The sequence below is a fragment of the Podarcis muralis genome, chromosome 16 (genome assembly GCF_964188315.1).
Source record: "Podarcis muralis chromosome 16, rPodMur119.hap1.1, whole genome shotgun sequence".
NCBI classification, from domain to species: domain Eukaryota; kingdom Metazoa; phylum Chordata; class Lepidosauria; order Squamata; family Lacertidae; genus Podarcis; species Podarcis muralis.
The window spans coordinates 26,787,723-26,810,361 of record NC_135670.1 but is presented as its reverse complement, the minus strand read 5'-3'; the positions used below and the strand labels follow the sequence as shown (position 1 = coordinate 26,810,361).

At 48.6% G+C, this 22,639-nt stretch overlaps 1 protein-coding gene across 1 annotated transcript in view; it reads right to left on the bottom strand.

Moving 5' to 3' along the window:
• The window catches only part of BCR (BCR activator of RhoGEF and GTPase), a 91,439-nt gene that overhangs the window by 30,270 nt on the left and 38,530 nt on the right, over nucleotides 1-22,639 (bottom strand). Inside the window, exons 2-8 of the mRNA XM_028711013.2 lie at nucleotides 22,179-22,363; nucleotides 14,673-14,777; nucleotides 13,659-13,844; nucleotides 9,082-9,189; nucleotides 8,017-8,077; nucleotides 7,826-7,878; nucleotides 6,175-6,315 (exon numbers count right to left, since the gene is read on the bottom strand). Coding sequence (XP_028566846.2) covers nucleotides 6,175-6,315; nucleotides 7,826-7,878; nucleotides 8,017-8,077; nucleotides 9,082-9,189; nucleotides 13,659-13,844; nucleotides 14,673-14,777; nucleotides 22,179-22,363 — 839 coding nt within the window. The remainder of the gene's footprint in view (nucleotides 1-6,174; nucleotides 6,316-7,825; nucleotides 7,879-8,016; nucleotides 8,078-9,081; nucleotides 9,190-13,658; nucleotides 13,845-14,672; nucleotides 14,778-22,178; nucleotides 22,364-22,639) is intronic.

Below are 22,639 nucleotides of genomic sequence, written 5' to 3'. Positions count from 1 at the left end.
ACCCTTGTTAGACTCACCCCTCCCTGAGGGGGTGGAGTCACGCTCTGTTGTTTTATCCAATGCCTAAGCCAATACCTCTCACATGCTGCAATCAATAAAGTTGTGGCCTTTTTTACTTTTTTACTGTGTCCATGTGTCTTTCTTATCCCCAAGCGGGTGGCGGGTCCTTGAATCACAAATCAGAAACTATCACTTTCAGGCCAAGATGGAAGCAGAAGACAGCCTGGTAACAGCAATTCTTGCGCTGAATTGTGGCCAATTTGAGGGCAAGGGAATGAGCCAGGGGAATATCCCCTCTGTGGTTCAGGGCTATCCTCAGGCTGGCTTCTATCTCCCATTTGTGCTTCTTTGCAGGGCCTGGAGCACTGGGGTGAGGAAATGAGCATGCTCTGGTGACTCGAGGAGGAGGAGGAGATAGCAGTATCAGAACAATCAAGACTTCCCGCTCCTGGCAAACGGTCAGCCTGTGAGGCAGTGTTGGGGTCATGCCTTCTTGACTGCCGTGACTCATCTTGCCAGGAGGGAGGGAGGAGAGGGGAGGGTTTCAGCACGTCACACAGAGAGGAAGGGAAAGGCCTTGCTGACTCGCTCCTGGGACGCTGGGGGAGGAGAGGCAAACTCCCTGGTAAGTCCCAGAACATCCGTAGGAGACCTACTGGGCGCCCACAATGCCAGCCAGCAAACAACAAGGTTGCATTCAAGCTCCCACAAAGATGCAGCCTCCACTTGCTCAGCAGCGAGGGTTGCAGGAGGCTGACTGTAAGGCACAGCCCATCTAGAAAGTACTGGCAAGACATCAGCCCTCCTTAAAAGTGCTGCATTTTAAACTGGTAGGCATGGCTGTGCAGTTTCATCGCCAGTCCGGTGCTCCTGAACATGGTTCTCAGCAGCTCTGCATTTAGCCCTTCGACTCGCACAAGGACAATAGTAAGCCCCATTTCCAAGAGAGACTTTGAAGCCAGAAAAAGTAAGGTTGGGGAAAGGAAATAAACACTGGGTCCCACCTGCAGCAAGGGTGGGGATGTCTTGAAGTCCCCGATCTGACATGAAAACATCCTCCAAAATGTAGACGAATAAGCCCGTCCCTCCTGCCTCTCAAAGAGCAGCCATTCACTGAAAGAAGACAGCTTCATAAGAACGTAAGAAAAGTTTGCTGGATCAGGCCAATGCCCATCTAGTCCAGCTTCCTGTTCTCATAGCCAGCCAACCAGATGCCTATATGAAACCAGCAAGCAGGATTCGAGCACAAGAGCAGTCTCCCTTCCAGGGATTTCCAGCAACCTTCAGGGCCTGGAAGCCTCTTTTCAAGGCCAAGACTTTGTCTTTGAACATAAATCATGAAGAAGACTTATGAGCATATGCAGAGTGCAGCTTTCATACTGGGCTCCCAAAGCAGCGCCAAAGAGCTGTCAGAGACAGAGAGAACACAATGGATTTTGAAGGATCCAAAAATGAAGCTGCTGTAGCACTGGGAAAGGAGAGGTCTGACTGTTCCGATAACACACTGCAGATTCCTTCCTGATTCTGCTTGCAGTGCAGAGAATGAGAAGTTCAAAGTTCAAAAGGAAATATTTGGACTCCTTAGCATTTTTGAAATGGACTGTGCAGCCGCTCCCTGCCTCCCCCCAACTTGCTTTTCCACAGAAAACTCAGCAGGTTCAGAAAAGCCCTGCTTTATTGTATATGTAGATATTCAATATTCTTTTGTAAGCTGCCTCAATTTTTAAATTTATATATTGCAATCAGGTTGTACAAACTAAAAAAGTATCTAAGTAAATCTGACCCAAGGAAGCACTAACAACAAGCCAGTTCAATATCCAGCCCAGCTGTAGCATCCCAATCAGACACACACACACACACACACACACACACACACACACACACACACCTTTTGCCTCCACCTGCAAAGCAGGCAGATCACAGTGGGCCTCCAAGGGAGAGCTCCATCACCTCACTAAAAAAGACAACTGCACAAGTTCCGGCACATGCAAGGGAATATAAGCCTGCTGGATTGAGCCAAAGAGGACACATTTTTAGTTCAGTATCCTGTTCTCACCGTGGCCAACCAGATTCCCCAGGCGGAATCCTGCAAGCAGGACCTGGGTACCAGAGCACACTCCTCTCCTGTGGTTTTCAGCAACTGGGATTTAGAAGCATTGCTGCCTCCAACTGTGGAGACACAGCAAAGCTACCATGGCTAGGAACCACGGAAATGACCCATCTGCAAAGCACATGCTCTCAGTGGAAAGGTGTCCATGCAAGTCGGCCTGGGTGCTTTCACAACTACCTGCAGCTGTAGAATCCTGATGTAAGCTAGCAGTTGCCAATTTGGGTGCACATGTGCCCACAGAGGGCTTTCTCTGGCCTCCAAAGGGCTCCCTCCTTCTGCTGAAATTAGGTTCGACAGAAGTGTTCTGTGTGCAGTTAATTGCACTGTGTGTGGTGCCCAGAACAGTTTTGCTGGTTTCCTAATGTGCCTAATTGCTTGGACTATCAACTTCTCATGATATACAAAATGAATTGTTACCAACATGGGCAGGATATTTCGGAAAAACAAACCAGTAAGTATTGGTTTCTAATGCCTTCCAAGTAAACCTTATCGGGGTGAAAACCTAATGAGGGAGTTAGGTATGTTTAGCTTGGAAAAGAGGAACGGAGAGGAGATATGGTAGCCATCTTCAAATATCTAAAGGGCCGTCACATGGAGGGGGTCAAGTTTGTTTTCTCCTGCTCCAGAGGTTGGGACCTGAACCAACAGATTCAAGTTATGAGAAAGGAGATTCCCACAATACATCAGGAAGAACTTCCTGGTGGTAAGAGCTGTTCAACAGTGGAACGGGAACATGGTGGACCCTCCTTCGTTGGAGGTTTTTAAGCAGAGGTTGGATGGCCACCTGTCATGGATGCTTTTGTTGAGATTCCTGCATTGCAGGGGGTTGGACCAGATGATCTGCAGGGTCCCTTTCAACTCTACAATTCTATGATCCGCAAAGGAAAGCCTTCCCCAGCAGGTTTTACCAAGAAGCCTTAAGCATTTTCCATGATGATGATGATGATAATAATAATAATAATAATAATAATAATAATAATAATAATAATAATTTATTTATACCCCGCCCTCCCCAGCCAAGGCCGGGCTCAGAGCGGCTTACAAGCAATAATAAAAACAAGATGAATGATTACAACTTAAAAACAAAAATAAAATACAACATTAAAATAATGGAACATTAAAATATTAAAATGTAGCCTCATCGCAGGAGGAGAAAGGAAAAGAAAAAAGAAAGAGAGGGAGGGAGGGAATCAAATTGGCTCCAAGCCAAAGGCCAGGCGGAACAACTCTGTCTTACAGGCCCTGCAGAAAGAAATCAGATCCTGCAGGGCCCTGGTCTCATGAGGCAGAGCGTTCCACCAGGCCGGAGCCAGAGTTGAAAAGGCCCTGGCTCTGGTTGAAGCCAATCTAACTTCCTTAGGGCCTGGGACCACTAGGGTGTTGTTATTTCATAGAATCATAGAATCATAGAATCATAGAATCATAGAGTTGGAAGAGACCACAAGGGCCATCGAGTCCAACCCCCTGCCAAGCAGGAAACACCATCAGAGCACTCCTGACATATGGCTGTCAAGCCTCTGCTTAAAGACCTCCAAAGAAGGAGACTCCACCACACTCCTTGGCAGCAAATTCCACTGTCGAACAGCTCTTACTGTCAGGAAGTTCTTCCTAATGTTTAGGTGGAATCTTCTTTCTTGTAGTTTGGATCCATTGCTCCGTGTCCGCTTCTCTGGAGCAGCAGAAAACAACTTTTCTCCCTCCTCTATGTGACATCCTTTTATATATTTGAACATGGCTATCATATCACCCCTTAACCTCCTCTTCTCCAGGCTAAACATGCCCAGCTCCCTTAGCCGTTCCTCATAAGGCATCGTTTCCAGGCCTTTGACCATTTTGGTTGCCCTCCTCTGGACACGTTCCAGTTTGTCAGTGTCCTTCTTGAACTGTGGTGCCCAGAACTGGACACAGTACTCCAGGTGAGGTCTGACCAGAGCAGAATACAGTGGCACTATTACTTCCCTTGATCTAGATGCTATACTCCTATTGATGCAGCCCAGAATTGCATTGGCTTTTTTAGCTGCCGCGTCACACTGTTGGCTCATGTCAAGTTTGTAGTCAACCAAGACTCCTAGATCCTTTTCACATGTACTGCTCTCAAGCCAGGTGTCACCCATCTTGTATTTGTGCCTCTCATTTTTTTTGCCCAAGTGCAATACTTTACATTTCTCCCTGTTAAAATTCATCTTGTTTGTTTTGGCCCAGTTCTCTAATCTGTCAAGGTCGTTTTGAAGTGTGATCCTGTCCTCTGGGGTGTTATTTATGGACCTTGAGGCTCTCCCTGGGGCATACCAGGAGAGGCGGTCCCGTAGGTATGATGAAGAATTCTGTCCTAATGCAATGGGTGCCACCTCTGCTTGGGCAGCTGCCTTGGTTTTTCTGAAGATTTTTCTATACCTGTAAATGAGCTTCTTCTCTATTTCTGTTTCAGCCACAAGGCCTCTGCATACAAAGGCCTCTCGCCACTGGATGGCACTGAGTGGACACAATGGTTGCAGAGAAGCCAGGCTGAGGCTCTTAAGCAAGCTCTGTAGGCCTGCACTGCCACCCACCCGCATCCTTGCCGCAATTAGCAGGAGAGATTAAGCACCAGAAGGGCTGCTTCCCTCAGCTCAAAAAGCACCAAGGAGAGGAAAGCAAAAGGAAAGGAAGCGGGCCTTGCTCCCCATTGTAGCTCCGCAGCAGCGCAGAAAGGCTGAGCAGAGCAATGCGCTCCAGCTGCAGAGATTAAAAGGGAGAGGAGCACTGGGGGCCAGATGGGGAAGCAAAATTGGGGGGAAAGGCTTTGCAGCAACATGGGAATAAATTATCTCATTTTGGGGACTAGTGCCCACCCTCCATACGTGAGAGAGCAAGAGAGCGAGAGCACACCCTTCAAGGCACACCGACGCTACTAGTGTTGTAAATAATGACAAAGAAGCAGCTCACCACAGAGAATACAAACACCTCCCCATCTCTCCCAGGCAGCCTTGGCCCTCACCTCATTAGGATGCTACAGGGCTCCCTTCAAAGCTGGGATGCTACCCTGAGACACTAGCAGATAAACAGGCTCCCTCTCCTCCCACATGAGAGCCCTTCCAGCCAGCATTTTCAGCTGCAGTTCAATTAGCATCCCATTTAATGCAACCTTCTATGGCCTCTAGCTTTCCATTATTAATCACTATTTACACGGATACAGCTTGCACGATGTCGGGTCATTAATACACAAGATTTCGCAGATAGTGGAGACACAGCGACTTGCCTAGAGCCTCTCTAACTGAGCCAAGACTGGAACCTGGATCTCTGGGGTTTAACTGCACAAACACTACCCAGAGGCTCTGAAGCCTGAACCTCCCATCTACCCAAGTACCCTCCAGTCTAGATCCAATCCAAAACATGAAGCTCCAATAGTTATTTTGCAAGAGCCCATTCAATAAGGAAACACTTTGGACATCCCTCCGCTCCCACCTGCAGGTCCCTCAAGAACTAAATCAGCCAAAAGATGGGTGTAGAAATGACTGAAAATGGAAGTTTGTCTGAAAGCACCTGGGAGAATTTTCACTGGACATTATTTTAGGCCTGGTGATGATGAAGGCAGCAAAAAAGGCCACCTAAGATTAGAACCTAAGAAGAACCCTGCTAGGTGAGACAAAAGAGAATTCTTTTAGTTCAGCATCCTACTTCTTAGAGGGGACAATGTGATGACAGTGAGGAAGAGTGATAGCTCAGTGGCAGAGCACATCCTTTGCATGCAGAAGGGTCCAGGTTCAATCCCCGGGATCTCCAGGAAGGGCTTAGAGAGACTCCCATCAGCTCCAGCCAGTGGGAAATGTAGTCCAAAATATCTAGAGGGCACCAGGTTAGGGAAGGCTGCCCTCTAGGTTCCATTCCCGTCACCAGGACTAGTCCAATTCCCTTTCCAAATGCTGGTTGCACCCCCACCCCACACCCTCACAGACACATATTCTCTTGCAGCCAGTACAGGGGGCATAAAGAAAGAAAACAGTTGTGTGTGGATGCGCATGGGTGCCACCCCCCACATAAGAACACCGCACCCCAAAAGGTGCCAGCAGGACTGGAGCACTCACCTCTCCCTTTTGGACTGTCATGGATTGTCTCCTGGGTGTGATCTCCTCATTGATACTAGACAGGAAGTTCTGGGAGATGCGGAGGGCATCCTGAAGAAGAGGGTAGTCAGGGTGGCTTGATGGCGTATGCTTCAGTAGATCCTGCACCGCCAAGAGGAAGAGAAAAAGTTCAGAGAATGGCAGCTGGAAATACAAGGAGCTTCATATCAACAGGCCTTCCTAGGCCCCAGCAGGAGAGACACACAGGCTCACCTTAGCGGCAGCAGTTTTATCTTCCAGCCACCACTTTATCTTTCATCACCACCACTAGTTATAGTCCTGTTACTGCAGATGGATTTTTACCAAGCAACATAAGCAAAAGAAGACAGGGCCCCGTTCCAAGGAGGCAGCAACTCAACATTTATCAGGAAGGATGGAAGAAAAAGGGGAGGCTGTTTCAGGACTAAGCGGCAGCAAAGGTTAGGGTCATCTGGGGGAGCAAGAGACCTTTGAAAGGAGGCTGGGCATGGTGGAACTGAAGGAACACAACTCATGGGAGTGTATGGGGCACTGGAGAGATAGAGGCAACAGGTGGGTAGGAAGGTCACAGAGGGCTGTGAGGAGCAAGCGGCTTGTGGCAGATGTGGAAGAGGAGAGACTTTCATGGGAGCTGAGTGCCTTCCTTCCCAGCAGAACCTGACAAAATCCAGGGACTTTTCAGAAAAAGCAACAAAGACCTCCCAGTTTTGTCTGGCTTCCAGGTTTATGTAGGCATGGGGTGATTTTAAGCTGCTTGAGTATTATAATCCAGTAGTGTACTGTGTTATATTTGCTCTGAACATTTGTTTGAATAAAGAAACCAAGCCAAGTCCTTCGGGCAGCCAATTTCTACCCTAAATACACACCCATACCCCCATTGTATTTCAATGGCAAACAAAGGGGTTGGGGGGGTCTAAGCTGTAAGGAAGAGCACAGCTGGAAACCTGAGCTGATAACATGCTAAACCCAGATATGCAGGAGCAGCTGAATGTTCCCCACCCCAGTTCTGAAGCTGGGCCACAGCAATTTTCCAGGGTACTTCAAGCAACTCTTTTCCAAGGGAATTTATCTTCATAAAGCTTCCCGATATTCAATGGCCAGCAAAGCATCATCTTCTCCTGAAGTTTGTCTTCGGAACAAACCGCACCATGGTAGAGGAGACCCAGCGTCAAATCTCACAATGTTGTTCCTTTCAATCAAATATGGTTTTGCGCAAGCAGCAACAGTGTTGTGAAATGGAGACAAGGGTTAAAGAAAAAACACTTCCTCCATGACTGCCTGTGGAAATGCTGGGAGACTGGATCATGGCCCTCCTCTGCACTACATAGAGGGTCTGAGCAAAGGCAGTAGCCCTACACGAAGACCACTCTGAAAACAGACACCTCCAAAGAGGATTCGAAAAGGACGATTTACCTTTATCTTTTTTTAAAAAAACCACAATGTCACTCAACACATTGGGAAAGGGGGGGGGGGAGCACAATGCCATCTTTGCCTGTGGTATGGCTGTTTGGCTACATATTTTTGCAACTATTATGAGTCCTATTGTATATAAACCTCAAGGCTTCCCTGTCTACTCATTCCCAGCTTGCTCACTGCAATAGCGAAGGCAGCATCAAGGTTCAAAGCAACTTACGTGGAGCACAAGGGTGCTGCGTGTGACTCGGTCCACTGGCTTGTAAAGGAGAGCTGTGGAGAAAGGAAGATGACAAGGCCCACATGAGCTGCTTGGTAGACCAATATAACCCACACAACTGCAGGGCTGAAAGCCCAGCTCAAGAGAAAGGAAAGTATTCTGCCAACCTAATCCATGGGTGCACTACTCACTTTCTAAGGAGTTTTTCGTCGTCTGCTCTTTTGAATCCTTGTTGCTTCTAGCCTTGAGATTCTATGAAAGGGGAGAAAGAAAACATCGACTGTGTTAAGTTTTCTTCAAAGTGCAGCAGGGAACTGCCAGCTGTCCCCTACTTAGCTTAATCAAGCGCTCTGTTGACACGAAGTAGGCACCCAAGCATTTGCCATAGTCCAGTGGTCAACTCCATCCTTGCACAGTGCTTTTTGCTACCTTCGGCAGCTGTATGGTTCCCCTGAAGACATGGCAAGTCCCACCCCTCTTCTGCCCTTCTGCCACACTTGATTTGCAGTACCTGGTTTGGGATGTCCTTGCACAGTTTGGACATGATCTTGAAAACAAGGATATCACCCACTTAAGCTGTGATTTCCTTTCATCAGTACCAGGCTAGGCTCGACTGCCAGGCAGGAGTGACCCAACTTGCAAGAACCCTCAAGAAGCTATTGCGCAAGGTACCCTACTCAAGACGGCTTCTCTCCCAAAGGACACCCAGCAGCATTGCAATGCCACTTGAGAAACCCTCCACCTTTCTAGTGCCACTCCACGTCAATCCACTTGAGGCTAACGAAGGCCTGCCATTTCCCAGACAGAGGGTGATGCTCGCCACTCAAGTGGGCTTGTTCACCTCTCTTTTGCTAATGATAATTTCACTGCAGGAGTTCAGACCCTCCCATCCTGTCCCTTGCATGGCACGGAGGTGGTGCCCGAGCAGCTCAAAGCCACTCCAGCAGAGTGTGCGAGGGGGATCACCTAATTAGACTTCGTATCGCCGCAAAGGTCAATTGGGGTGGCCTCAAGACAAGAACCTTGAGAGGTCTTGGGTCGCATTAAGGGCTGCAGCACGTGAGATGGGCAGAACTGACAAGACTGGAAGCTTCTCCTGTGCAAGCCGCCCACTGAAATGAACAGGAGCTGAGAGAGAGAGAGGAAGAGAGCGCACCACCTTTGAAGGGCAAGTGCTGCAGGGACATCCCAAGGGCTCCATCTGAGCGCATTAGTCAGAACGAGTCGCTGCACGTGTCTGAACATCATAACGTTACCTCGGAGATTTCTGCGAACTGAGCGTTGGCCTGACAACACTTCTCTGCCGTCTCCATGGCAACCTCATAGTTATCCACGAAGGCCCGGTACACTCCCAGCTGGCTGGCCTGCAGAAAGCAAATGCAAAATGAAACAAACACCGGTGGGGTGGGGGGAAGGGGGGCTGCGGGAGAAGACGGCCGCTGGCTGCACTGGATTCCAAAGGAACAGAAGATGGTGAGCTGTCACAAAGCACAGAGGCGCCTCCCTCCCACATCAGCTACCAGAGAGGACTGGGAGGGGGCGCAGGGGGGTGGGGATGGTCAGCTGCCTACCCACATCTGGATTAACCCAGTGACCCATCCCTGCTGCGGCCACTTTCTCTGCTGCATTCTGGCCAGTGGGTTAAACACTGTAGGGCTGTGTCAGCCCCTTTGCCAGTCAGAGATGATTCAGCTGTAGGGCAGTACAAACAAGACACACACCTATAGCAGAGATATCCCTGCCTCTCACTGCACAGTTACAGCAGATGTTCACACTGCCCCAAAACCAGCCGCATGCAGAGGCCCCTTTTATAGCATAGAGAAAAGTGCAAGAAGGATGAACGCAAGAGCAAAGCACTGAACACAGAGCCTGGATCAGTTTAAGTTGCTCTTTCTCTTGCATTTGGAGAAGCCCAGATGGAGAGAGAAAGTGCCTTGGACATTTCTCTGCAAAATTCTTGGGGAGCTGCTTTTTGTTTTAATGGCTTGTTTTCATTTCCTTCTCATCCCATGCTCAGTGGAGAAATAGATGTGGACAAGTTAAAATAATTTCCAGTTCAAAAAATATATTCTACTTTTTATCCTGCCCAGGGAGTTGAGGATGTTGTACGTGGTTGCTCCGTTCACAACCCTCTTCATTTTATTATCTCAACAGCCCTGCAAGGAAGCTCAGGCTCCCAAGTCACCCAGGGAGAACTTCATGGTTGACAATTGAGGCAGGAGGAGGGCAAAACAAAGATGGCTGAAAGAGATGGTGGTGTGTGTGTGTGTGTGTGTGTGTGTGAGAGAGAGAGAGAGAGAGAGAGAGAGAGAGAGAGAGACTGGGAAGAATTTCTCCATCAGTTTGGTGGTGCTGCAATAGCAACAGACCCAGAAGCCTTGGAATAAGCCCCTCTTAATCACTGGGACTTAGCACTGATCTTGTTTGCTGACTTGTAAATAGCAGCCATAGTTCATGCCTGCTCAGGAAAAGGCTGGGCGAATCCCAAGCATGTCTGAACTCTCAAGTAAATGTAAACTCTGCGCTTGCTGCCCATTGCTCAGTGTGGAGAATTCACAGTGCAAAGAGCAAGCACCCATGGAGAAGGCACAGGAAAGCAAAGTGACGAATGTCATTTGTGCTCCACTGAGGGAGAAGGAGCTCATCTTCCAGCTTTTCATCCAGGGTACCTCCAAGCATCCTTTTCATTGGGCATTTATAGAATCATAGAGTTGGAAGGGACCACAAGGATCATCTAATCCAACCACTTGTGATACAGGAATCTTTTTGCCCAATGTGGGGCTCAAACCAACTCCCCTGAGATTGAGTGTCTCGTGCTCTAACAACTGAGCTAGCAAGCACTGATTGTTTGTGCCCATTAAGGTATTGGGGTAGTTATAAGCAATCCCGCTTTCAATACTGCTTGCACCTCTGCAATGGTTCTAGGCAGACATACTGCTTCATTTCCAAACACTGCATGTTCAGCAACTTCAATCCAAAATCCTGCAGCTTTTGATGCCACAAATGTTCTGGTTTATTTTTCATTCCACTTTTATTGCGCTATCGTACGCCCCTCCGGACGACAATAGTTCAGTAACACAGGGGGGAACATTGCAGAACTACTAAAACAGAATGATGTGGGGACAGCCCAGTATACATCCTCCACAAATGCACTGCTAATGTGTCAATGGCATGTTGTGAAAAATAAACCCAGCCTGGAGCAGCTCTCACTCCACAAACTCAAGTCCTCAGCTTCTGTTCTGGACCAGGGAGAAAATGAACGTTCACTTTGGTTTTTGGTGTTCAGCTCCCTGATTGTATTCGGGGATTGTAATTCATGTTAAAGACACACACACACACAGAAGACAATGATGGCTCATCTTTTCTTCCACTGCCCTATGGGTAGTAACGTCCATGAATGTAGACAGCTCTAAAGGGAGATTAGATGAATTCACGAAGGATTAGACTAACAATTGCTACTTATCAGGATGGGTGTAGACGACCCTCCAGTGTCAGGGGCAGTACACCTCTGAAAACCAGTTGCTGAGCAGCATGAGTGTCGCTGCTGCACTCAGCTCCTGCTTGCAAGGCATTTGGTTGGCCTCTGTGAGAACAGAACGTTGATGAGTCTTTGGCCTTATCTAGCCGCAGGGTGGCGCTGTGGATGCAGGTGGCGCTGTGGGTTAAACCACAGAGCCTAGGACTTGCTGATCAGAAGGTCGGCGGTTCGAATCCCCGCGACAGGGTGAGCTCCCGTTGCTCTGTCCCTGCTCCTGCCAACCTAGCAGTTCGAAAGCACATCAAAGTGCAAGTAGATAAATAGGTACCGCTCCGGTGAGAAGGTAAATGGAATTTCCCTGCGCTGCTCTGGTTCGCCAGAAGCGGCTTAGTCCTGCTGGCCACATGACCCGGAAGCTGTACACCAGCTCCCTCGGCCAATAAAGTGAGATGAACGCCGCAACCCCAGAGTCGGTCATGACTGGACCTAATGGTCAGGGGTCCCTTTACTTTACTTTAGCCTCAGGGCTCTTCTGATATCCTTATGTTTTGCACACTAGTTGTGGCCGACAAAGCCTTGCTCCTCCTGCCTGGTCCCTGTTTCTTGGAGTGGATGGCAGTGCAAGCCGGGCCCAGTCTCCCATTCCCCATGCAGACGACTGGTGTGCCGACACATGGTGGTACTTGGATGACCCTACTGAGTTGCGCCCAGTATTTCTACGCACCGCAGAATTCCTCCTCTGGTCTGAAGAACCAGAGGCACCTCAAGAATGCGACATTTCCTTTCTTTAAAAGAGAACAGACTGGAAGAGGGGGCCCAAGTGCTCTCTTCCACAGCTAGAGAAGAGGTGTGACAGCAACAAAGCAGGCAGCCCTGGGGCTTACTGGCTAGGGGAAAGAGCTCTTCCACAGTGCTGCCCCCCCCCAAGGTCAGGGTACAAGGAACGCTCAGGATATCCAAGGGGAAAATATGTCTACCCCACAGTCTGCGGCTGAGGAGGCAGAACAGCAAAGCTAGATCAAAGCCGGAAGGAGGAGTGCAGATGGAGAGAGAAAGAGAGCTGGGGGAGGGGGAGGGAAGCAGGGGGAGGGGTGGGGGGAAGAACCTGGCAGCTCCCAGGGAAAGGAGAGGCAGACAGTGCCCTTGCTTCCCTTTGCAAACATCTGAACCTCGTTTCTCCCTCTCCTCTCACTTCAAAGTGGGCTTGGCAACTCCCCAAGGCAGGACTGCTGCAAAGGCTTTGGCTCCAATAGGATCAAAAACAAAAGCTGGTCCTGGGGAGGGAGGGGAGTGGGGAGGGTCCCTGCTGTGCGCCCCTCTCCCTTCGTCAATTGACCACAGCCCAAATTATATGCAGGCAACATGGAAAAGAAAGTCCAGCTGCTGGAAGGTGGTGCAGGGCAGCTCACTACGCCCAAGGCACAAGGACGTGGGGACGGCAAGACGGACACAATGCTGGTATCTGAACGCTCAGCATTTGCTCCCAGTCCCAGCCAACAAAATGGCAGAGCTACAACAGGCCAATGGGGGAACCATTTCACCTTTGTCTCATGCAGATACAGCAAGAAAAATGCATTCCTGTGGGTTTCTCAGGGGCTAGTGTAAAACCCAAGAAGGGACCCAACATCATATTCCATAGGAACCTGACAGTGGGAAGTACATGGGCTCCCAATTCCCATAAGCCTCAGCGTCATACAACTGTGTTGGCTGGGGCTGATGAGAACAGGACGTTGCCATACAGAATGAGAACACTGATCCATCTGGTATGGTGTGGTCCACACTGACCGGCATGGGCTCTCTAGGCTTTCAGGCAGTGAGTCTTTCCCCAGCTTCACCAGGAGATGCTATTCAACATTGAACCTGGGACCTTCTATGTGCTGAGCAGATGCTCTTGTCATTGAACTGCAGTCCTCCCCATTTGGAGTTCAGTTTACTTGAAGGACACCAGGCTAAGGAAAGCTGCTTTTATCTCTGGCCTAAACACTTAATTGTTAGGTTGAAGAATGAACCAGAAAGCTCAAGGTGTGCAAACACACGCACACAAACATGCTCCAGGCCATGATGAAGGTCACAAAGGCATCTGCCAGGAGTTGCTGGAGTCCTGACAAAGCAAAACCAAGTCTAGCCAGAGGGCTATGCAACCCCTAACTTGCCAGCCTGCAGGCCTTCCATCCCACACAGCTGTTTCTCACTCATGGTTGCTCCTATTTGCCACCTTAGACACCACCTTCCCCCAATGTGCGCAAACAGCTGGAGGGGAAAGCAGAGAGGCAACACCTGGGAGAGAGCAGGGGCTCCACAGGTCATGAGAGCATCAGCAAAGCAGCTATGAGAGAAGCCCAGGCTTTGGCTCACCAGCTTCTGGAAGAGGTCCCCCACCCTCTGTTGGTGGCTCCACTGCTGCACCCGTGGGAAGAGCCCGTCATAGAAGTCCTTGTGGATCTCGTAGAGCTCAGGCACTTTGAAGAAGATGGTTTCGATCTGCTGACTGGTCAGCACAGGCTGTGAGGTGGTGGCAGCAGCTTTCAGAGGCTTCATGGGCTGGAAAACAGAGACCACCCTTCATGCAGGTGAAAAAACAAAGGCATCCACCAGCCGGAATGGCTGGGCTTCCTGTCTGATTGCGCCGGAATGTCCCCATTTGGACATGCTCCAAATCAGCCTTGCTCAACCTGGTCTCCTCCAAATATTTTGGACTACAACACAGCCCTGCTGGTCAGAAGTGAGGGGTGTTAAAATCCAAAACATCTCCAGGTTGAGGAAGGTTGTTCCAGATCTTTGTGAAAAAGTCCAATCCTATTCCGTTCTCCTGCCAACCTAGCAGTTCGAAAGCACACCAGTGCAAGTAGATAAATAGGTACCACTCTGGTGGGAAGGTAAACAGCGTTTTTGTGTGCTGCTCTGGTTTGCTAGAAGTGGCTTAGTCATGCTGGCCACATGACCCAGAAGCTGTACACCGGCTCCCTCAGCCAATAAAGCGAGATGAGTGCTGCAACCCCAGAGTCGGTCACGACTGGACCTAATGGTCAGGGGTCCCTTTACCTTTACCTATTCTGTTCTCCCATGAAGTGTAAGACACGGTGGCCACTTCAGGAACCCTCTGCTCACAACCACCAAGCACAGTCTAGTGGGGAATTCTCCTGCTGAAGTCCCATTGAAATGAATAGGAACAGTTTACACAAGCCTGACAATGCTCTTGCACAGCTTCCATTACTTTTAATGAAGGGGGGGCTGAACTCGAGAGCTTCCCAGTCCGTTAGGATGAGGGAAATCCCTTTTGGCTATTCCACCGCAAGTTCACAGTGTCTTCAACCAGTTCTGGAAATAAAACCCACGCCTCCCCATCCACATGTTCCTGGGTGTTCTTACCAGCAACAGAGCTTCAAGGTGGCCTAAGTAGGTTTCCTCACTAGCCAGGATTCCAGACAGGACCCATTTCCTCATCTCCAAGCCCTTCTCCAAGTCTGGCTCGCTCTAGAGAAAGGAAAGACGCAAGAAAAACAATGGTAAGGCAATGCAGAAGGCAGCTCTCTAAGCTGGATGTGGAATTGGGGATTAAGGGAGAATTTTTGTTAAGTCTGCATTTTAAGTGAAATGACTCAATTCCCACCTCCAATACCAAGGCGCACACCATAACACGTACTTATCCCTTTGCATTTCATATTTCCCGGTTCAAATGGCATATTAAAATGCACGCAGTGTTTAGAAATGCATACACAGAGGTGAAATACATTGTGACAAAATATGCATTTAGCTACACATTTTCATACTTCCTTTTAAATGCAGAAAATAGCAGGGACTTGTGAACGAGCCTCAGCGAAATTAACTCGGAAGGAAAATAGGCAGATCCATCCAACCCTAGCTGTGATGCCTCAAAGGCTCATAAATCTCATTCTGACAGGGGTGCTGCAGGGAAACTTGCCTGCACTAAAACGGTGGCACGCAGGCAAAAAAAAAGGTCAGTTTGCTAACGCAAGGAGCACCAAGCATACCCCAAAACAGGAGATACATAAAGTGTGAAGGGGAGGTGGTGAAAGGAAGCAGGCTTTCACACCTTGATTTGAGTTAGCAGACTCCAGTGCTGCATACCTGGAGTACAGTTCTGAGACAGACAGACCCACCATCACTCAGATGTTGTGAAAAAATCAGAAATTGGGGGTGGGAATGGGGAGGAAGTATGAGATACAAACCAGCAGCGTAAAAGGTTTATTCGCTAGCAGCTTAGCCATTCTACAGCTCTTTGGTGCGTGTTGCCCATTTGCAAGGAACAGCACCATATCCCCACTGGGCACTGCTGCTGTGCAAAGAGCACTCAAGTCCTCCAGCTGACAGGCACATCCTAGGATCTCTAAAGCAGGCCCCAAACATCTCGGAGGCCCGGATGCTCTTTGTACCAGCACACTCAACCCTTGGGGTTCAAGGAGCAATTTGTTCCCAGTTTTGCACAAAGGTGGTCATCAGCTCAACATCAACAGCGCAGTCCACACATTACAGGAAGTTGCTTGGTTCTTTCACGTGCTTGGAGTGAAGTCACAGGTGCAAATCTATCAGCAGTTTTACGGGAGCTGCTAAACTGGCACTGCAGTGGTTGCCAGTTGCTCACATGCTCTCTTTTGTGCAGCTCCACCCCTTTTCTTACTGCTCTTACCTTTGCTTTTTTTAAAAAAAATATTTTTTATTGCGTTTCTTTTCATAATTTTTGCATTCCAAACAATACAGAATAAATCAAATACAAGAAACAATTTTTTGATTTTTTTTTAACAAAAGAAAAAGAAAAAAAACCATTGTACTTCCCCACACCTTCCAAATCTGCATTCTTTGTAATATCAATGTCAGCAATTTGTTACCTTATTTCAAACCTTGTTACAACTTTCAATTATTATGTATCCGTATTCAATATATTGTATCTCAAATTTGATACCTTTAAAATAAACATAATATGTTTGGTTCACTTTGTCCTCTTTTCTCTTTTATCACTTATTTTGCCATTTGCTTAATCATATTTGCTAAAGCATAACATTTCCAATAACATGCACTATCTTAGGGTTCATACAACTTATAATATTTTTGCAAGTAGTCTTTAAATTTTTTCCAGTCCGCCTCAACCGATTCCTCATCCAAATCTCGGATTCTGCCGGTCATTTCAGCTAACTCCATGTAGTCCATCAACTGCGTCTGCCATTCCTCCAACGTGGGTAAATCTTGTGTCTTCCAGTTCTTTGCGATGAGTATTCTTGCTGCTGTGCTGGCAGCTCTTACCTTTGCCACCACCTTCCCTCTTATGATTACTAATCTCCATGGCGAGCCCCTTCGTACCAAACCCTGCAGACACACTCCTTAGCAGAGGCAGGAGTCGTCCAGCCTAAAACTTCAAGCCAGCGTGCTTTCTTATTTTTCACTTCCAAAAAAATGCTGTGCTGCCCTTCAGCATAAATATCAGGGCTGTCTATACAACAGATCTCACAAGATAATCACAACAAATTACAAAGCAAGACAGCAGTTTTTAAAATGCTAGCTGAACTGCATCTCCCAGCACTGTTGACCAACTGGGGTTCTCATGGTAAACGTCTCACACTTTGAACTGTGGTTGGAAACAGAGCAGGGAAGACATTTTAGAAATAGGTGGGAGCTGTTCCTCCGGCAAAGTTATTAAATTTGTAAATCATCTGAGTGGTTAAAGAAGCCTGGGTGTCAAGGGTTTGTAAATGCCGGTGGCCCAAATTTTTCTGCTTGTCTACCAAAATACAGTATTTTTTGCTCTATAAGACTCACTTTTTCCATCCTAAAAAGTAAGGGGAAATGTGTGTGCGTCTTATGGAGCGAATGCAGGCTGCGCAGCTATCCCATAAGCCAGAACAGCAAGAGGGATTGCTGCTTTCACTGCGCAGCGATCCCTCTTGCTGTTCTGGCTTCTGGGCTTCAGAATATTTTTTTTCTTGTTTTCCTCCTCCAAAAACTAGGTGCATCTTGTGGTCTGGTGTGTCTTATAGAGCGAAAAATACGGTACTTTTGCACGGAAGCCAGCAGTGTTGTAGTGAAGTTTCAAGTGCAGGAGCCCCTCCCAAGCACCCCTGAAAGAAGATTCATAGAGTAATAGATGCATGCATGCAAGAGTTTAATTGGATCCACTGAAAGTCATTGATGAATGAACTGGCAAAGTGCGGTGATTATAGTTAACAAGCTGGAATTTGACTGGGGAGGCCTATGAGCTATGCATCAGCCATGACTACAATCCTCTGCATAGTTTCTGGGGAGTGATCTCTGTTGGCCTCCACTACACTCTAGGTTCAGCTGGCAAAACACAGAGATTTCAACAAGTGTTCTTCAACCAGCTGAAACGCGGCTTCTAAAAATGCAAGGAACTAGAACGTAAGAACGTAAGACAAGCCTGGTAGATCAGGCCAATGGCTCATCTAGTCCAACATCCTTGTTCTCACAGTGGCCAGCTTTATACCTGCAGGAAGCCTGCGAGCCGTAAATGAGCACCACAACTGTTATCATTTAGGCTGCTGGCACAAGGGAGAGAAACATCCAGCCTCTATCTGGCTGATTATTGTCCTCATTCTCTGAAAGTCTCATCATCACTTCCTTCACTTTGAAAGAACAAGGAGGATCTATCAGTTACCCAGAAGGTGATGTAATTGCTCCTGATCTGGAAAGTCCAGGCGTTGTGCTTCCCCCCCTCCCCAGTTCCTGCCCCACTACGCCACAGGGAAGGAACCAGGATGCTGCTGCAGAGTGTATTCAGTTGCGGCAGGCTGTGGATTCCGCGAAACGCAAAGATCAGAGAGGGTCAGCTCCATCCTGGAACCTGTTTTGAAATGGCTTGAGGCCCTTCCCCTGTTTCGCTTCAATTAATAACAATGCGAGAGTAAGGAATTAAGGTCTGGAAACACAATGAATGAGCAATGCTGCACAGCGGGCCTCACTGGCACCTGCCTCCAGCAAGGGAAATGTTGTTTTCCAGTGGGTGTGTTAAAGAGGGAGCTGTAAAGAGCAAGTATCTTCCCATGACTTTGTGGGAAGCAGCACAATGAACATTTTCAGAGGAGAGACTTCCAGTAAAAAAAGGAAGAGGGGGTGGGGGAGACACAGAGAGGCCAACGGGGGATGAAGAGCGGAGAGAGGCAGAGAGATATTAATTAGGATCCTTATAACGTACATTATCTTCCGGGGCTTCTGTTTAATAAGCTGCTGGAGAAGGTTTCACTGCTTGAGTGGTGCTGAACAGGGAATGTTTTCTGCAGAACCAGCCGGCTGTGCTTCATGTGGAGAGAGGTGGAGGAGCAGGGAGAGAAGCCAACATTTATTTATAACCACCCAATGGTGTTCATGCCAACCTCTGCTCAGGAAGGGCTTGTACATTCAGGCAAAGCCATTAAAACAGCAGAGAACAAGCAGGAGGAAGAGGAGGAGGAGGAGGAGGAGAGGGAGAGCGAGGGGGAAAGCCAACACCAGCCTCAAGCAGGTGATCTTGAGAGTCAAGCAAAGGCAAGATGGGGGATGCCAAGGACAACGCCAAGGACCTTGGGCATTGCTTGACGAAGCAGTGGCTGGGCACTCCCTGCCCCCTTCCCAGGCCATGCACCACAGGAGCCAAGAGCCTGATCTGGATCAGAAAGGAGCCTGGAAGTAGGAGATGTAGCCAGAGCTGGCCTCTGGAGGCTTGCCGTGGACCACAATCTCAGCCTACCCATTGCCCACCCCCCCAAAAAATTATTTCCCTTTCCTTCTGGCCATTGCTGGGAGGACTGCTTGCAAGGGAAGAGGCATGCATCCCCAAGCCACAGCTGACGCTAAGCCCACTACATCAGAGAGGCTGCAGAACAATCCAGGGGTTCTCACCATAGGCAGGCCTAAACCAGGCCAGAGAGCTGCCCCAGAGGGCACAAAAAACTGTGCTTTCATAGCTGCCTTGCCATTACTTGTATATTTATTGTCATGTTATGGATAGCCAGCAACATGGTGGTGGTGTCCTCCAGATACTGGACTCCCAATATCAGCCCCAGTGGTCTGGTTGGCCAACAGTCCTATGAGTTCAATAACATCAAATGCCTAGACAGCTCATTGGTTAGAGCATGGTGCTGATAATGCCAAGGTTGCAAGCTCGATCCCCATATGGGATGGCTGCATATTCCTGAATTGCAGGGGGTTAATTGATCCCCAGGGTCCCTTCCAACTCTACAATTCTATGATCTGGAGGGCACCATGTTGACCACTCCTGCCCTATGCTACTTTACGCTGCCTTGAACATTTTGAATGAGACATCACATCTAATAGATAAATTGAGCTTTTCTTAATAAACTGGGATTCCTGAGGAGTAGCCAGGCTGGGCCACAAATGCCTCCAATACTTCTCTCCATTGATGATGATGATGATGATGATGATTACACATAATAACACAGATTTATACACCACTTCCTAGCCAGGAGCTACCAAAGCAGTGTATACAATGAGAGCAAAAAAAGATAAAACTACAAAGACAGACTGAACAAACAAAAAACAAAAACTCCATTCCTACAGCTTTGCAGTTATCATACCATAAATTGACTGGGTCACACTTCAGAGAAAAGACTTCTTAAAAGAAAAAAGTTGGGAGTCAAAACAACATCACCAGACAGATGCAGTATTTCCCTCCCCTATTAGCAAAGAGTTAAAGCTTTTTGGGGAAGTGCCACAGGCACTCTCTGCTCCTCAATGCCAAACTGCCCAAGGCCAGAAGAGAAAGTATTTCTCAAACCAGTTTGGCCACCCTTTGATCCTACCCCAGATGGGATGTACCAACCAGCTGCTGAGTAGGCAAGGCCACCTTTCTGTTGTCTACCAGCCAGGATATTCTGTCAGAGCTGTTCATAAAAGCTCCTCGGCCACCGCCACCACGGAAGAGCAAATAACTTCTCACACAGCCGCTGGCCAGGAGGAAGGGCCAGCTCCCGGCACAACTTTGATTCTAGAAATCAGCCCCGGTGGCACAATCAGAAGCTACAACCACTGCCTCAGTGCAGAGGCATGTGACTTTAGAGCAGCCTTCCCTAAGCTGATGCCCTCCAAACACTTTGGGCTACATCTCCTATTAGCCCTAGCCAGCAAGGCCCATTGGATGCTGGTGCTAGCCCAAAATATCTGGAGGGCACCAGGCTGGGGAAAACAGACATTGATGACAGCAACCAGGCACGCTGCATTCTCCCCTCGCCCCCTCCTGCGGAAGCAGACTCTGGGGAAATTAAAAGGCCTTGCTTCTTGCTCCAGCTGCTACGGCTGAGGAATCGTAAAAGGAACCACAAAAAAGATGAGTGACAGCGGGTGGCTCTGGGAATTAAAAGCACGCGCAAAAGATGCCAAAAGCTCTCTGCAGTGGGAAAAAAGCGGGAGGAGAGACTGTTCACGTCCTTGTACAGTATTGTCTTGCTCCTTCCCCACAATCTTATGGCGAATACAAACCCTTTATTTACCGTATTTTTTGCTCTATAAGACTCACTTTTTCCCTCCTAAAAAGTAAAGGGAACTATGTGCACGTTTTATGGAGCGAATGCAGGCTGCGCAGCTATCACAGAAGCCACAACAGCAAGAGGGATTGCTGCTTTCACTGCACAGCGATCCCTCTTGCTGTTCCGGCTTCTGAGATTCAGAATATTTTTTTTCTTGTTTTCCTCCTCCAAAAACTAGGTGCGTGTTATGGTCTGGTGCGTCTTATAGAGCAAACTCTTTAGAGAGCAAACTCTTGAAAGGGAAGGCAAGGCAGTGCACACCCCAGGGACAATAGTGTCATTTTATACATTAGGAATGGTGATCTTGTGGCCCATTAGATCTGGTGCTGATCACTGGCCAGGCTGGCTGAGGCTGCTGGGAGTTGTAGTCCAGCAACGCCTGCACGGCCCAGGTTCACCACCCGTTATATATAAAATGAGAAAGCTTCTGTCATACTGGATGATTCATGTACTGACGATTGATGTACACACAGCAGGATCCCTGAACTACCAAGGAGTTAATTTCAGCTTGGTTTAACCCCTCCGCTGGAAGATGATCTTAAGTGGCAGCTTGGCAGGCAAAGGGCAGAGTTGGCTTCTGGGGAGGTCAGAGCATGTACATGTACACTTGCAGGCCGGCCCAGAAGAGGCCAAGGGCTGAGCATCACGGGTCAGATCTCAGGGGGCAGGAAGAAAGAAGGCAGCCAGACCTGCCCGGATGTGATAGTCCACATGTGGCAAATTGGTGCGGTGAAGGACTCACCCTTCCTGACAACTGCAGCTTTCATTTGGGAACGTAAGCAAGCCACAATCCCTTCCTTATCTCTATGACAATGAACCTGAACACAACGTCTGCGGAGATCTCTCATTGGCCAGAGAGGGCAACTGAAGTTGGGGTCCAGGAAACCACAGAGCCTAGGACTTAAACAACAGAGCCTAGGACTTGCCGATCTGAAGGTCGGCGGTTCGAATCCCCGTGACGGGGTGAGCTCCTGTTGTTTGGTCCCAGCTCCTGCCAACCTAGCAGTTCGAAAGCACACCAGTGCAAGAAGACAAATAGGTACCGCTCCGGCGGGAAGGTAAACGGCGTTTCCGTGCGCTGCTCTGGTTCACCAGAAGCGGCTTAGTTATGCTGGCCACATGACCCGGAAGCTGTACGCTGGCTCCCTCGGCCAATAAAGCGAGATGAGCACCGCAACCCTAGAGTCGGCCACGACTGGACCTAATGGTCAGGGGTCCATTTACCTTTACTTTGGCCAGGTGGTATGCAGACACACACTTCCAACTGACAAAACAATAGTTTTTACGAAACAGGGGAGAAAAACCACTAGTACATAAACTGTGCAAATGAGAGAACCTGAATGGGTTTGCTCCTACAGTCCGCTCCAAGAATCAAAAGGAGGCTTACTGATTTTGTGGATTCCAGAGACCCTGAGGAAATGGTGTCACGGCTGCCTCGGCTCTTGGAGCTGAGATGGGGAGAGGAGGAGGGCGAGTCGTCGATGTAGGGCATCATGTCATGGTGACGACGCTGCTCTTCGGCCCTGTCCACGTCATAGGCGTAGCCGGGCGGCATCCCGCTAAAAGACAAGTCTGCGAAGAAAAGCAAATAGTTTTTATGAGTAGTGTCATTCATTCGGTGTACTAGTTACTTGCCACATAAGCTGCCTAAATAAGCACATCATAAAGGTGGAAAGAAGCTGCAGAAGGAAAACAGGAAAGGAATATTTTGCTCAGTGTTGTGCAGATGCCCTGGAAAAATGAGAGAACGGAAGTGTGGCCAGTGTAGAAGCAGCCTCATCCTTCAAAGCTGCTTTGCACTCAGACTGCAATGTCCCAGGTTCCTGCCCTTCCTGGTTTTCCTGCAAT